The sequence below is a fragment of the Lontra canadensis genome, unplaced genomic scaffold, assembly GCF_010015895.1.
Source record: "Lontra canadensis isolate GAN:19392208 unplaced genomic scaffold, GSC_riverotter_1.0 scaffold2, whole genome shotgun sequence".
NCBI classification, from domain to species: Eukaryota; Metazoa; Chordata; class Mammalia; order Carnivora; family Mustelidae; genus Lontra; species Lontra canadensis.
Window position 1 is genome coordinate 5,945,320 of NW_022630996.1, and position 16,565 is coordinate 5,961,884.

The following is a 16,565-nucleotide window of genomic DNA, read 5'->3' on the forward strand; positions in this document are numbered from 1 at the left end:
AACAGCAACCAGAACCCAAAGCCCACATGGATAAGAATAGGTCAGAGGGGCACAGGGCCACCTGACAGAGCACCCCATGGTCAGAGCTGGGACTGGAGTAAAAAAACAAATCTAGTATTGGATTATAAACCAAATTAAAAAATAAATAGCCACGAGTCCACACTGACATAAATAAATGATCAGATAAATTAATAAACAGGGGAAAGAGATAAATCTCCCTTGCAGAAGAATTCCAAATAACGTAAGCACATCCTCCATCCTGAAGGACAAAGTCCCCATTCCTCAGGCGTGCACTATGCCTGGTGACATCCCTCCACAGGGGACAGTATGGAACCAGGGAAAACGGAGTAACTCTGCAGGAGAGAAGCCCCCCACACCGTTTCAGCCAGGTGATCAGGGACCGTCTCCTCCACAGTTGGACAGGATGTACCCCAACACAGTATGACGAAATGACACTTTACCTGAGCAATTTTCCTCCCCAACCCCACTACCCAGCCTAATCATGAGAAAAGAAATCGGGCAAGGTCCAGGAGAGGGGCATTCTGCAGTATGGACGAGAAGTGCTCCTCAAAACCAAGGAGGTCATTAAAAACAAGGACAGGGGCGCCTGGGTGGCTCAGTGGTTAAAGCCTCTGCCTTCGGCTCAGGTCATGATCCCAGAGTCCTGGGCTCGAGCCCCGCATCGGGCTCTCTGCTCAGTGCAGAGCCTGCTTCTCTCTCTCTCTCTGCCTGCATCTCTGCCTACTTGTGTTCTCTGTCTGTCAAATAAATAAATAAAATCTTAAAAAAAAAAACCAAAAAAAAAACAAGGACAGTCTGAGAAGTGGCCATAGCCGTGCGGAGCCTCAGGGGACAGGACAACTAGATGTACGTGCAATCCTGGACAGGAGCGTGGAACAGAGAGAACACTGGATGTCAGGTATCAACTAAGGGAACCGGAATAAACTATGCACATGTGTTAAGAATCTATCAATATTGATTCATTAATTGTCACAGACTCTGTTAACGGAAGATGTTGAGGATGGAAACCTGTGGGCGGGGCAAAGGGTAACATGGGAACTCTCTGTACTACCTGCTCCATTTTTCTGTAAATCTAAAATTATAAATCTAAAAAATAGATTAAAACAAAAAAGAAGCAGATCTGAAGGTCAGAGACGAAAGAAGTCAGGGGCTCTCTCTTGCCGACCCCAAACATGCAAGCTTCCGTGAGTGCAGCAAGTAGGAAACGGAACACCACCGACCACATCGTGACCCCAGAAGAGGACCCGGGCTCGGAGGGGACCCCAGCCCCGGCTGACAGCTCGACTGCCATTTTGTGAAACCTTGAGCAGAGACCCCAGTTAGGCTGTGCCTGGAATTCTGATCCATGGAAACTGTGAGATAATAAATACTAGATTTAATTAAGCTGCTTAAAAAAAAACAAAACTAAACCAAAACACAACACAACACACATTTCAGAAAGCGGTAAGTATGCTGTATCAGGTTGAATTAAGATGTAGAGAGTGATGGGGGGCCTTCATGGATTTGGGTGGTCCAGGAAGCCCTCTCTCGGGGTGACTTCTAAGCGGGAGTGAGTCTGAGGAGAGAGCCCGCGAGGAGGCCTGTGGGGGGAGAGCCCTATGGACAAAGGCACAGCCAGTTCCAGGGCCTTGCCAGGAAGGTTTGCTCGCTCCAGGCGGGAAGGGCGGCCGGGGTGGTTGGAGGGATGTCAGGGTCAGGACAGCAGAGCAAGAGGGTGGGGGGGTGAGTAGCAAAAGCCGGGTTACACAGTGATGCCACTAAGGACAGAGGGTTTGGGTACCCCTAGGACCCACGTGCTGAGATTCTAACCCCCAAGGTGATGGTATTAGGAAGAGGGGCCCTTAGGAGGTGATTAAGTCACAAGGATGGTGCCCTTGTGACTGGGATCAGCGGTTAGGGTTAGGATTAGGCCCTCATAAAAGCATCAGAGAGCAGCCCCCACCCACCCAGTACATGCACAAGCCCATGTACTAAGTTCGGACTTCCTGGCCCCCTGGAACGGGGAGAAATACATTTCTGCTGCGTATTTTGGTCCGATCTCTGGTATTTTGTCATAGCAGCCCAAGCTGGCTAAGACAGCTTCTAAAAAAAAGGTAAAGAATTTGGGTTTTACCTGTGCTCTGACTAGAAGCCTCTGGAGGGCTGGTAGCAGATGAGCGACCTATCTGATTTACGGTTGTTAAAAAAATATGTTAACTGTGAAGGACGGATGGCTGAGTGCCAGAGTGGAGCCAGTCAGGGCGTCTAGACGGGAGGCTCCGGGTCAGCTGCGACCCGGGTGGTGGCAGAGGTCATGGGTGTCCCGCAGGAGCGGGGGCGGCAGGGAGTGGCGGGGGTCGGCCATTCACACTCAGCTTGAGGATCTGCATCTGTGCGGGGGGGGCGCGGAGGTTCCCCAGCGAGAGAACTACAAGTAACCGTGCTCTCCCCCCACGCCCCTCCCCCCATCCTGTGCTGTCTCTCTCCCTGCCCTGCTGAGTGCTGCGATGACTCATCCAGATGCTAATCTCTGGCACTTGCCTGCATCCAGCTGGTGTCGCGCCAGTCCGGGCTAGCTTGGCTCCTGGAGGCCCTGCCAGAGGGGAAACGGGCTCCCCACCACCACCCCCAGCCTCCTGGCCAGGCAAAGCCGCCCCCGCGTAATTAGCGGCCTGGTCTGTGCGGCAGGCTAATCAAACAATTTGTTGCTGGTCACGTCACAAAGGTACAGCATACCCTGTTCGGCCTGGGCACTGGTTAAATCTGGACCAGAGTGGTGCACGGCACGGGCCGTCCTCCTTCACGGTGGAACAGAGAAGAGGCTGTTCACAGGATTCTGCTGGTTTGTGTTTGGTTTTGTGTTTTGGCCCTGGTGAAATTCTACCAGTGGCAACTGAAATTCCATCCTTGGACTCTGGACCCCAAATTTACCTTTTTCATGCTTGCATACCCTTCCATCTGCTTGGCATGCCCTTGCCTGGCCAGCCCTGGGCCCCTGCCACAGTGGGTCCCCCCAGCTGTTCTGGAAGCTTAGGTCTAATCCTTTGGGCCCCAGTCTGTGCCCGGGTGCAGATGCCTGGAATGCCAATCTGGGCGAAAGCTTGAGCTCTGAGGCCTTTTTGTCCCATTTTGCCATAAATACCTGTAGTATAAATGATGCCTTGCCTTAGGCATGAGGTGGCTGTTGCTGGTGGCGGACATGCTGAGCACGGGAACAGGCCAACCCTAGAAGGTTAACTTCTAGAGGTCAAGGACTGGTCAGGTTCTGGGAGGGTTCGGTGCTGACACATGGGGTTCTAGACGTCAAAGCATCCCTTCAGGGTTGACCCCTGGGCCTCTCAGTAGCTCCCTCTGCTGAGCAGGGATGGGGGAAGGACAGCTTCTGAGTCAGCTCTCTCTGCAGCTAACTGAGCCAAATTCACAGGGTCAGCAGAGGGCACATGGTCTGGGCACTGCTCCCATGGCTGTATCTGGCCTCATTAGAAAGGATATGAACTTGAGGAGGAAGAAAGTGTTCTCCCACCCTTTGGGGGTTCAGCTTCCCAAAAAGACCCCTGTTTGAGAGATCAGCCCTTTGTGGCTTCGTCCTTGATCCCCCTCCTGCTAGAGCCTGGCCTGACGGTGCCATGATGGGTGTGGACACCTCTTGTCTCCCTAGCCTCTTTTGGGAGGACAGAACTCTACTTATGGACACAGGTAACAAAGCTTCACGGTGGATGGAATGGGTTAACTCCAACCAGGACAGTGCCCCAAGCAGCAAGAAACAGCTCTTAGAACGGCAACTTCTCCAAAGCTCTTCTTGATGCTAACATTTTATCATGAACTTTGATTTTGCTGTTAAGAAAAAAAAATACAGCGCATGTCCTAGAAAGCAGATTTCGTCGAGCCCCTCAGGAACCAGGGCTCGGGGACTTCTGCATAGTAATCACCGAAGCCCTCTTACGGCGCTTGCCTATCACTTGCTGCAAGTGGGGCGGGGGGCGGGGCGGCTTGGAGAAACAGTCCTACAACTTGGGAGAGCAGAGGGAAGAAAGCAACTCACGAAAGGCCTTGGCCAGCTGGGTCACCCCGAGGAGCCTAACATTTTACCACTGGAGAGAACGTTACGGTTCAGCTGTTCCACGGGCTCTCAGCTCCTTCTTGCTCCTGACGATCACCCCCAGAAGTCCTGCTGGGATCACTCTGGGGCGAGGGCCCAGAACGCGTCAGTATTTCTAAGAGCTCTTCCAGTGACGGGGCTGTGTGTGGTGATTGAGAAGCATGAAGGAGGGGATAGGGGAGCCAGGCACCCACTCACACAGCCTGAAGGGTGGGGGCCTCCGATTCCGAATCAATCAAAACTTTCAGACCCTCAGCCCCAGAGCCCCCGTCCCTCGCCTCCCTCGGAGAGAGTCCCACCAATGGTCCCAGGTGAGCAGGATGGCCCCTGACCCCCCCCCGGCCACAGCTGTGGGCCCAGCCACTGTCACTCTGTTCTGGCCCACTTACGGCCTGCCCGATGGTGTGTGATCCGGCCAGAGAGGATCAAAGGGCCGATCACATTCTTCCTCAGTCTCTCTGGAAGGGGACTTGAGCCACCCAGAAGGAAGCTGTCGGGGTTGAAAGGTCCCGGACACTTAACACCTGGGCAGGCTGTGAGCCTTGCTCGGGGCCCAGAGAGAGGGGCGCGCATGCAGGGAGCTGCAAACACCTCGAGAGGGCAGGGATGAAAGCATGTGAGCTCCCAGAGCTTGAGGATTCTGGCTCTGCCCAAGGCCTGTTTACTCAGCTTTTCTCCGATTCCTGGGAGACTTTTCTAGAGCCTCAGAAAAGCCCGTTGACGGGAGCCTGTCTCTGTATCACCAAAAGTGTCTTAGAGGGAATGCTCAGGACAAACAGAGCCATTCTACTCTTATCTTTTTACCTTTCAGGGTCTGAGGGAGACTTTGACTGGAAGGTGGAAACAGGTCTCCACGGTTGCCTTAAATAGAGTGTAGAGGTCAGGGCCCAGCCCCAGCCTGGCTTCACTGAGGACATGGGGCATGGACAAAGGACGGGCAGGTCTTGTGGGCCTGTGTCTGAGGGACACCAGAAAGAGGGATGTAGGGGCCACCAGAGAGCCCCGCTCGCTCCCTCATGACCGCAGGCATGGGACATGTGACTCTCTGGGGCAGAGGGCTCAGTCAGCCTGGGAAGCTTCATCTCGTCTTGGGCCCATGACGGCTATGCGTCAGGGTATGAGGGCAAACTGGCCGGCCCCAAGACGAATTCTCCCAGCCGCCCGCTCACTGGCCCTCAGACGTCTCTTCGTACACCCGGAGGGACAGAGGCCGCCGTTCCTCAGACTGGCCCACCCCTCTGCCTCCCATCTCTGCCCAGACACCTCACAGAGGGGACCCGAGCTGGCCATAAGCACACGGCGCCTGGAACCTAATGGACATTGTTTCCAGGTGGAAGACTCGCTTTCCTTTCTTCCCATAAATACGACCGATTCCCGGTGTCTGAGCCCAGCTCCCCGCGGCGCATCAGTCCACTTCTCCTTGTGGAGCAGACCCAACGGTGAGCTGCAGCTCCGGCTGAGACCGCAGGGAAGAGAGGCGCACACGGAGTGTGGACCAACTTGACTTCCCGTGGACTGGAACCCGTTCCTGCCCAGCCATATAGTTCTCTGTACCTATAATGCTTTCTAGGGACCCTGGAGCAGTTCATGGCCGTGACACTGGCAGGCAGACAGTAAGGGAGACAGACATGAGAGAAGTTCCAGCCCTGCCTACCACCCTTAGACTGCCTTACTTTGAAACGACAGCAGCATCGAGGACCCATAAATCAAGGTGAGGATAAGTTTTTGAAAAGAAAACTGCCCAGCTTCCCACCCCAAAGTCCAGAATGTGCATAAAATGCCAGAGCATTTTCTGAGTTCGTGCTTTTGCTGGGTCTGATCCTCTGTCTGTGCCACGGCCACACCATCTTTCCCACACCAGGCAGTCGGACTCCAGAGAGTGAAGGACCAGATCTTATTAGCCTCTGCAACCCCAGAAGCTGGCACAGGGACAGAGAGCTACGAGGAACTCAAAAACATGTCTGATGAATGAACGAGTGTCCCCTAGCCGTTCTCCCAGAATCCCCGTAGCCAGGACCTTTGCCCCCCAAGAGCCCCCCCGAGCCCGCAGCCTTACCTCCCATGAGGAAGAGAAGCCCTGCCACATACTGCATAAGGCCCCGGTCCCAGCAGCAGCCCAGCACGCCGATGATCCAGCCGAAGAGGATGATGGCCACCGCCATGCCCATGAAGCCGGCTGTCATCCTGCGCAGATCTGCGGGGAAGAAGGGGGCACAGCGGTTAGCTCCAGAATCTAGACCTCGGGGTCAAGGTGCATCCTGGCCCTGGGCAGAAGTGGGGAGTGGGAAGGCAACCTACGCTACTCAGACAGGTTTGCATCACCCAGCTCCCTCTGTAGAGGAGAGAGCGCCCGGTTGTAGCTATCCTTGGGTGCAGAAAGCAGGCCAGGACAGCTGGGTTCGCAAGCACAGGGTGAGATCGTCATCATCACTGCTGTCATTTCTTATACACCTCCTTGGTGCCAGGTGTAGCACTGTCCTTCCTGAGCATCTGGCTCAGCCGTTGGAGGGGGACGGGTACTGTCTTTATCCCTATTTGAAAATGGATTGAACTGCTGATAGGCATACACGTGGAGAGTGGAAGAACAGGGTATCGAGTCCAGATCTGTATGGCTCCTGGTTGTCCCTCTGTCATCACCCACCTCTCCTGTGGAGGAGGGCGGGGTCTCGGGCGGCTGGCTGCGCCTGCTGGGAGCTCCTTCCTTTCCCTCCCGGGTTGACTGGAAGAAGGAGGAAGCTGCTGCTAGTGTCTTGTTCCTTATCCTCCGAGCCAGCTCCCGGGGGCTCAGCTTTCGCTGTATGTGGGTCTGCAGGCTGGGGAGCCACACGACCTGCTCTCACACGGAGCCCCTGGGCAGGCCTCTTCTGCTCCCAGGACACAGGTCAGCTCAGCTTTCTGGGTCTGGCCTTTTCCCGTTCCACACCTCACTGACTCTGCCGTACAAAGCCAATGTGGGTAAAGGCAGGAGAAGAGCTGTCTGGAGAGGCAGCATTTTCAGAGGAAGGGGGAGGGCAGAGCTGCTCACACATCTCAGCCTCTCCCTCAGCACCTTGACCTTGACTCTCTCCACTGCCCTCAGTGCGTGCCCCCACCCGCCTCCCATGCCCTCCCTGTCATCCAGCCTTCTCACCGCTGCTTGTCCTTGACTCCCTCCACCCTGCCCCAGCGCCCACCGGCCTGCAGATCCCTGTCCATCTCTTTGGTCCGTGCAGAGCTCATCTGCCAGCCCCAGTCCCAGCCCCAGTCCCAGCCCCAGTCCCGCCAATGGGGCCAAACAGAAGCAAACCACCAGCCCAGTCTCTGAGCCCAGGGGGTTGCCAGTGCAGCCTGGAGGACCCCATGGGCATTTCCCTCTCTCAAAGGAAGGGAGGGAGAGTGAGGGTGTAGGGGAGGGCACCCAAAAGCAAACTACATCCCCCTCCAGGGAGACACAGGTCAATCGCCTTGCATCCCCCCCAAGTACCCGGTTTCTGCACACCATGAGGGTGTCCCATTTCCTCTGTTCCTCTCCCACTCCAGTCACCTCCATTGGGAGCCATGGCAGATCCTGGCACAGTCAGACTAGAGAACGCTCAGCCTTCTCCCCTGACCTGCCACAGAAGATGAGAGGCTGGGAGCCGCCCCCCACCCCCACCCCACCGCCGCCAGAGTAGCTGGCTGGGGTATAGGGAGGGAGGGACAGAGGAGGACAGCCTGGATGGGAAGCAGGACAGGACCCTGTGGCAGAGGCAGAAATCCATCCACGGATTTCTGCCACGGATTGCATCCACAGAATCCATCCAGCTTTCTGCTCTAGCTGTTCTCCTCGGTCCTCCCCTCCCCAGCCTGGAATGCCCGCCCCGGCCATGTAGAAGCAATGCCCATTGTAGTCACTGCTCGGAACTGCCAGAGCTGCCTAATTATCATGCCACACGACACAGAAGGCGACGACCTCCGATGTGTTGGAGGAAGCCTGGGGCAGGCGCCGCTCCATCCCAGCGCTTGGATGTGTGCCGCACGTCCCGGGTGGCTCCTGGCCTCCTGCTCAGGCCCCCGTGGCCAGCTTGAAGGGAGGAGGCCTGGCAGTCTTGCTGGGTGCACAGGCCCTTATCCTGGGAGCTGACTGCCATGGCCTTGCTGGCCCCTGTCGCCCCACCTGGCTCCTTCTGCTGCCACCTGCTCAGCCCTTCTTCCTTCGAGGCCACCCACAGTCCTTCGAGGGAGCCAGGCCCGAGCTGCCTCCCTGGTGGAGAAGAAACCCCACCTTGATGCATGAGTCCATCTGGGCTGATCCCTGGAAACGCCTTCATCCACGCTCCACCGCAGTCAAGGGCAAGGAGACAGCGGGAGTGGGAAGGAGAGGTCTGGGTATGTTTGGAGAAAAGTAGGTTCATATCCCCCTTAAACAGATCAGGAAATTTTGTCCTAGGCCTCTGTGAGACCACCAGTTTCCTTTTTGGTGCATGAGGGGCTTCTAATGTCTTGGCTGCTTTGGCAATACTGGAGACAGACAACACTGCTGAAGCCACAAAGCACCCCTCCCTGCACGGCCCCCCCCCCGCGTGTCCCCCCACCCCGACCCTGCCGCCACACCTGGCCTTGCTCATGGGAAGCCTTCCTGGTCCTCAGGCTCTGCCCATCTACGGGACCAAAGGTACTGCCTGGGGGATTAAGTGGACAATGTGTACCATAAGGCGTGTCCCCTTGGGCCTGGAATGGACAAACAGGGCTGGACAGGAAAAGGAAATGCCATCAGAGGAAGCGGAAAGGCCATAATGGTTGCAAGAAGGAAGCCAAGTCTTGGACTTCGAGGAAAAGGCAGAGAGGTAGGGACATGAAGAAGGTAGTTTCTCTTGCAAAAGTTCTGAGACAGGGAACTGTCACCTATGTCCCAGGTCTGAGAGGGGCTGGGGCCCCTCGAGCACAGATTAGGGGCGCTCTGCCAGCGAAAGCTGAGGGCCGGGCTAAGTTGTTGATCTGGAAAGCAGGATGAAGACCAGAGGTCAGGCCCAAATATTTTCACTGACCAGGAGGCCTTTTGCTGTCACCCTGTGAGTACGAATTTACAGGGTGATGCACGCATGGTTGGGTATTTTGTCCTCAGACTTCTGTAGTAATTCAAGGCAGCTGCGGCAACAGCTTGCAAGGGACACAGGACAAGAAATAGTCCTATTTTCTGGACAAGGAAAGCAAGATCCAAAGAAGTTAAATAACTTATCGACAAACCAGTGACATAAAGGGAGAGTGAGCTGTGTGGGAAAATAAAATTAATAACGCAGTTAAGGACCCACTGGGTTGTCATGGAGATTGAACAAACGTATTGAGCATTTCTTCCTCCCAAATACACTGAGGACCATCGTTCTGAGATTTTTTTTTTTTCTTCAAGGACAGGCATCCACAAGGATGGGCAAACAGGACAGGGAACAACCCAGGATCGGAAGCGGCAAAGCTGGTGGGCAGTGCACTTGGCTAAAGCCAAACTAGATGCGGATGGCGGGCGAGCTGCAAACCAACCGCCCCGGGGCCCGGAGGCTCGCGAACCCACAGCTGCAGGTTCCTCTGGATCAGGCCGTTAGTTACCCAGAGGGGAGGAGCATCCAGGATGTGGTGGCAGCTGTCTGGATGGAACTAGATCCCCTCATCCACTCCACAATGCTGAGGGACTCCTCAGGGGCTGGGGGGGGCGGGGCTAGCACTGGCATTGACAAACTCAGCAAGGCTCATTCCCCGTAGCTGATTAAGTGGCCGTTCACATACAGAATGTTGGCAGGCTTGTCCTTGGGACCCTAGCCCCCGAGTGGAAGCTGGCTGCCTGGCCTCTGACGTCCAGCCTGGGGACCAGGAGAAGTCTTTCCAGCGAAGACCAACACAAGAGGAAAGACCTAGGCACCCAGCACTGGGGGAGCCCCACAGGCACCCCTCCCACCATTCTGCAGTAGAGCGTCCCATAGACACCCCCACCCCTCAGAGCTTCCCTGCAGCGATCTGGCCCCGCCCCCTGACAACCCAGTGCCTGTAACCAGGGCCAAAGAACTTGAAGAAACAAGCTGCAGAGAGAAGAGGCAATAATTCAAAGTTATTATTAATATTCCCAGAGAGGCAAGACACGAAATGTATTTTGTCTCCATGAAATAAGGACAGGAGTCTATTGAAAACATCTGGAGAACAAAACTAACCCCTTAAAATAGCAGAGTCAAAGTCACTGAAATTGATATTAAAAAATCGATTCTAATTTATGTATTACCAGCGCTATCATGTTCCTAAGGAAAGATGTAAGGAGGCTTACAAAACACACACGGTGTAACAGGATAAAAATAATGAGAAAACGAAGGGAACAGAAAAGGGAAGAAGAATCTGGATCTCACATGCTCGTGGGAGATCTTTTGTAAAGGAAATGATGCTGGCTGTACCTGAGCTGAAAGGCAATACGCGTGGTTTTCACTGTCTTAAAATCTTTGTTGTTTCCCGTTTGCACTTGAGTGAATCCCGCATGTCACTCTGCCTGTGGAATGGGCCAGGTGCCAACGACAGCCCCCATTCCTGCCCATCCGCACTGCCCTATGTGCCTACTTCCTCTCCTCGGGAGTAAGAGACCTCCTGGTTCCCTCTGTGACTGCTCACGGCGCCCACGGCAGGGCTCTGTACCCAGGAACATACGTAGCTTCTATCTCATTCCCCATTTCTTCCTGTCTTTTTAGAGAAGAAAGAAAACCCAACTCATGTATCTGAAACCTTGTTAGAATACCATGCAGGGTCGACCTAAGAAAAACCCTTAGAAAGATCCCGGGATAGAGCTGAGATAGAGAAAAATCTTCTCATGAACCCTCTTGGGTTGGAGCCCATCACCTGTATTCCAGCACCCAGACGCTTAACATTCTAAGTTTTGAAACGAGAAAGGTGCATTCTCAACTTTTTAGAAAAAGCATTTAATTCAGCACAGTGGAAATGGTGCGCAAAGGGGGCTGGATAATGAGGGAGGGTGGAGGAGGAAAGGCAAGGAGAACCATTAAATAGAACCAGAAAAAGCAGTTCTCCCTCACAGAAAATTTTGATTTTGAAGTTTACGGTCCTATTAACATTTAAATTGAAAGGTATTGCTTGCAACTCTACATGGGAAACCAGGGTATCTGCATTTAAATAAATACCACTTAGAGAAGGAAAATATATATAGGCTCTGAATATCTTTCTATTTGCTCTTTAAAGACCTTACACAGAAAAATGATGATGATTGTAATTTTTTCTCTCATCCAAAAAAAAAAAAGAGAAAAAAAAACCAAAAAACCCAAGCCCCACAAAAACCAGTGAGGGTAACTACGTGTTAGACCATCCTGAGATGGTACCCAGTGGAGATGGGGGGAAGTTGCCGTATTCATAGCCCCAGAGTCAAGAGTATGGAGTGACTAGCAAGGGCACGGTTCTCGCTGGCCACACGGGGCACTGTCTGGGTTAGTCTTATTTGCCGCAAGCTCTCACTCTGTGAGATAGGAGCATATCACCCAGGCTCCGAGGGTGGAAGAGCGTGGGCTGCCCCAGGAGCTGGACATTCGTTCACGAGTCCATCAGTCCCTTGGGGTTCAAGGTCGCAGGAACCGGAAGGGAGAACAAAATGGCAAGGCCAGAACTCAAGTGCTTTTGCCCCCAAGGGACTGGTCTGGGAAGTAAGAAATAGAGAGTTGCCATGAACATGCCAGCCGCGGGATTAACTCGGGGCAAACGGATTCAAATGAGAAGGAATATTCTAGGACCAAATTACTGCACAGCAACCACGTCTGAAGCAAACCGGGGTCTGGTTCTGGGTAACCATATAGAGATTTGACTGTTGGGGGCGGAAGCCCGGATTCTTGGACCCGTGCTGCCTGGTTCGAAGTATGGCCCTGCCTCGTACTGGCTCTGTGACCTCGAGCAAGTTAGCCCACCTCTCTGGATCTCCGTCTCTGCACTTGCGGGCAGAGGCTTAGGACAGTACTTGCTTTGAAGGTTATTAAGAGGATTAAGTCGGTTAATACGTCTAAACTGCTTAGAACAGTCCCTAGGACAAAACTAGAGCTACAGAAGTAGGAATGGAAATGGAAGTCACTTAGAGTCACTCTCTTTTTCATGTTTTCCCGTCCCGTGCATCTGCTGTCCGTAGCCTAAAAAGGGCTGAGTAACAAGTCAGGGTTAGCCCCTAATTAGAGACCGGGTACCCAGAGGAAGAGCCTTCTAGAGTCCGTCCTTACGCCTCCAGGCACCTGGAGAAGCTGACGCGAAGTCTTGATCTTTCTACCTGCTAAGGCTGAGACGTTCACCCCGGAGTGTTGCTGCTTCCGCTCCTCCGAGGACGAGGACGAGCCACTGGAGGCTGCCGCAGCTCACAGCAGAGGTGCTGGTGACCCCAGGGGCTGCCAGAGCCCCGCGCTCTCGCTCTCGCACTGAGCTCTGCACAGACTAGAAGGGAGAGGAAGGAGCAGACGCGCTGCGAGGGCCACCCGATCGCGATTGTTCCTTAAACTGAAACAGGGAAGTAGTTGATGGGAGACATTGCCTATAGCTTTCTTGTAGAGCAAAGTCGGTTCAGCATAATGTAGTCATATTTAAAAAGTCATTTTTATGTGAAAACAAAAGAGCTCTTAGGGCTGTCTGACTTGCTTTGTTCCCTAGAAGTTCCTTCAGAACTGTCCTCTGTCTACCCCCTGTGCCTCCATCTCTCTCCAAGCCCCCCAGGATCTGGTCCTGGTGGACGGAGACCCCCCTGCCCTTTCCTCAAGGCCACTGAACTCTCTGCCCACCTGCTCTGCCTGACAAGCTTCTCATCATCCTAAAAGATATCCCTACAGAGTCAGCCTGTGGGAGGCTTCCAGGCCTGTGAGCAGACGCTGGTGTCCAGTACTCGATCTCCTCTAGCCCTTCTCACTTACCTGCATGTAACCCCTCATGTCTCCCTCCCTCCAGGAGATGCCAGCGTGTTCAGGGCTGCAGTTAGGTCTGGGGTTTTTTGTCTTTGCCATCCCCGGCACATTGCCTGGCAGAAGCAGGTGCTCAGTAAATGTTTGCTAAGTGAGCTCACCATCCCACCCTCGCCGCAGCGACTAAAACTGTGTGCAGCACAGCATAAAGCAGGGCGAGGGGGGTGCACCTGCCCAATTCGACACCCTGCATGGATGCAAATGTCACGGCGACTTGAAACCCATTTCTCTCGCTTCTCATCTGATTTTATTTTTACAAGCCAGGGGTACCTATCATGTAACAATCCAATATAGTGCTTTATTGTATCCAAACAAAACATCGCTGGAGGTCCAGGTTCCAGATCACATAGAGCCATGCGGCGTGGGGCTCCTTACCTCAAAGTTTAATGACACAAGATACCCCACAGAGTATGAACCCAACAGACCTTTCTGCCCCGCCCCTCCCCCCAGGTCAGGAAGAGATGGGGGGAGGGGAAGATGGTTGCAGTGGAACCAAGAAGTGGTTTCTAGGTCAGAAGACAGACTTGAGCTTCCCCGTCCTCATCCCTACGTCTGGCTTCGAGAGCTGCCATCAATAGGGATATTAGTGATGCTGCCATAGAAGATCACTCCCATTGTCAAAACAACAGAAGACAGATTGCAAAATGCGTACTCGCCTGATGCGCTAGGTCAGCAGCTAAACCAAGCGCCTGGAGAGGAGGAAGACGGGAAGAAAAGCCCAGTGAGAAGCACTGACTCACCAGACTCCCTTCTCCCTGTAGCCCCATCGCTATACCAACAGCAGGAACCGTAGAAAGAAGGACGAAAGGGACCTCAACTTAGCCAACCAGACACACCTGGGGACACCCCACCCCCAGCTCAGCACCTCACCCTCTGTTCCCCGGGGGCCTTCCTACTGGGAGTGAGGAGCTAGACCAGTGCGATCCACTATTCCATCTTGACACGCTCCCACGTCTCCTGCGGATCATGTGTCACGGACAGCTGCTCTGAGCGCACCGTGCAGAAATCATCGTGGCTTGGCAAGCATGTGTCCCCAGAGAGTCCCCACAAGCAATGAGAAGATACGAGCTTTAACACACGCAGGCACCTTACAGGGTGCTATCTTTCCAGAAAAATGCGGCAGGTGCTGGAGAATGGGCTGATGGCAAAGACTCTGAAAAGCCGAGGGAAGGGAAGATAAACAGGCACGAACCTTCATTGTGTATTGACTATGGGCCATCGTAGTGTTGGATAATTTACACAGACTTGTCCAGGAAGCCTCTGAATGGCTCTGTAAAGCAGACATTACTGTTCTCATTTTGTAGACTTAGAAAGTGAGACAAACGGAATTTCAGCCAGCGACCCAGAGACCAAGGTCACCAGCCGGGAAGATGCAGGTCTGGGAAAGGGCCTCGGTCTGCCCATGCCCTTTCCAGGCCTCAGACCATTCCAGACTTGGTGCCACCTCAGACCCCAGAAGACAACTTAACATTCAGGAGAACGTAATGGAACATGATTTGGTTCTTACGATTCTTCTTCTGAAAAATGTCAGTGACAAGGGACAGTTCATAACACGGGCGCATTTACTCCTGATGACCCCCCACGGTGCAGGCGAGTGTGCATCGAGCACGCGGATGGTGCAAGGAAGAACACACCAGATGTTAACAGGGAGCGTGCCCGGTGGTCTGCAACCTCTTCGGGCACTTCCTGGGTGGAATCTGCAAGGATGGGGAATGATCAGAGGCCTCTGAGGACCGGGGTCCAGCTCCTGGGTCAACCACCGGCCACGTCCCCTCGATGACCTACCCCCCCCCGACACTTCCTGGGGTGTGATATTTTGGATTTTGCTTGTTCTTTTCTATGATGGGAACGCGTGCTTTAACGATCACATTTCCAGTTCTTGAGACGATTTGAGCTTTACTGTTTTTAATGTCCAAAGTCTAATGTGAACGTGACAGGAGACGGGGATGCCCAGCCGGGCCACAGACTTCCTGATGAGGACTGCCTTTTCAAAGACACGCCACCCCGGAATAGCTTCTTGTCTCTTTTTAAAAGTGACCACTGGAGACCTGCCGTACTCCTTCCTGGCTAACAGTGCGTACCGTGGAAACGTCAGCCGTTGGACCTCAGAACCTCCCCCTCCCCTCCAGCCCTCCTCAGGCCCGCACGAGCAGACGGTCAGGGACAGCCTCCAAACCGCCACTGGCCACAGCGGGGCGGCCCCAGGACCTCCGCAAACTTGCACAGATGTCTACAGCAATCTCCTGAGCCCCAAACGCCCCTCCCACCGTGGAGATCCCCATGAACCAAGCACAGCAGCATCTGTTGGAACGGCACGGGGGTGCAAAGAACAGACAGACAGAACACTGAAAGTTACATGAGAAGACCTGCATCTGAGTCCTGGCTCTCCCTGTGCCGGCTGAATGCCCCGTGCGGGTCCCCGCTGAGCTCTTGGTTCTGAGGCCTCATGGCTGCGAACGACAGAGGACCAGCCCCCTCCCTCCACCGTCTAAAGCTGGCCCGTCGGTACAGTTGCCACCGGCCCCACGCGTACCTGCGATCGCTACTGAGTGCTTGCACTGAGACACGTGTAAGTAGAAAATACTCAGCTGTCAAAGACTCAGCAGGGAATACTGCAGTAATAATTTTTTTTATTGATTACATGTTAATGAATGGCTTAGATAAAATGTTATTAAAACTAATTTTATCTGCTTCTTTTTATGTATTTAATGGGCTAAAAGAGGCTTCAAATGAGATGTGTGGTTTGCAGTCCATGTCTATGGGACAGCGCTGTTGTAAGACGGGCTGCAGGACCTCGTGCTGAATGTGCTAGAAGGAGCCCCAAGCTCGTGCAGCAAACTGTAGCGCGCTAGGCCTCTATGATTTACATATAATCTCCCACTGCCACGGGAGCTTCCCACTGCCCCGCCAGAGCCACTTTAAGCCTAGAGAGCACCACTCAGAGAGCTGCCCATAGGTACCCTAGAGGGTAGTGCATAGTACTTCCATGCGGCCTGAGAAAATGAGGCAAGAAGCTGGTTAAGGGCTACCTGTGGCCACAGAGCGATGACAAAGCAATGCGTCTGGAGTCTGGCAGGGGAGGGCTCCCAGTGGGGGCTCCTGGGCTTCTAGCATGGGCCTCTTGAATGCCAACAAAGAGTAAGGCTCCCTGGGAAAGACTCCTCTAATATTGCCTGCAGGGGTGTGATGACTACAACAGTTAGGGTCTCCATGGTGGGATGGCAGCAACTATGGGGGCCAAGGAGGGAGTGGGGACCAGGTCAGCTGGAGATGACAGGGGATGTCAGTCCCCCCAAAGCTCCTCCCAAGGAATCACAAAGGCCCCATACAGAAGATGGAGCCGGCACCCAAGCCTTACCATGGGTAAGCCACCAACTCAGAGAGCAGTCACGCCAGGCCCTAGACCCTGCGGGTAGCTTAGCTGTCCTCCCCTGCCCTCCCCAACCCTAGAAGAACTGGAACTAGCAGGGCTCAGGGACAGCAGGTGGGACAATGAGAATAAAAGTCTGAACAGATCTCCCCTGTCATAGCAGGTTTCCAAG

The 16,565-nt window shown here is 53.9% G+C and overlaps 1 protein-coding gene across 1 annotated transcript in view; it reads right to left on the reverse strand.

Annotated features, from left to right (window-relative positions):
• The window catches only part of TMEM178B (transmembrane protein 178B), a 317,812-nt gene that overhangs the window by 21,498 nt on the left and 279,749 nt on the right, over positions 1-16,565 (reverse strand). Inside the window, exon 3 of the mRNA XM_032867465.1 lies at positions 6,156-6,293. Within this exon, the coding sequence (XP_032723356.1) occupies positions 6,156-6,293 (138 nt within the window). The remainder of the gene's footprint in view (positions 1-6,155; positions 6,294-16,565) is intronic.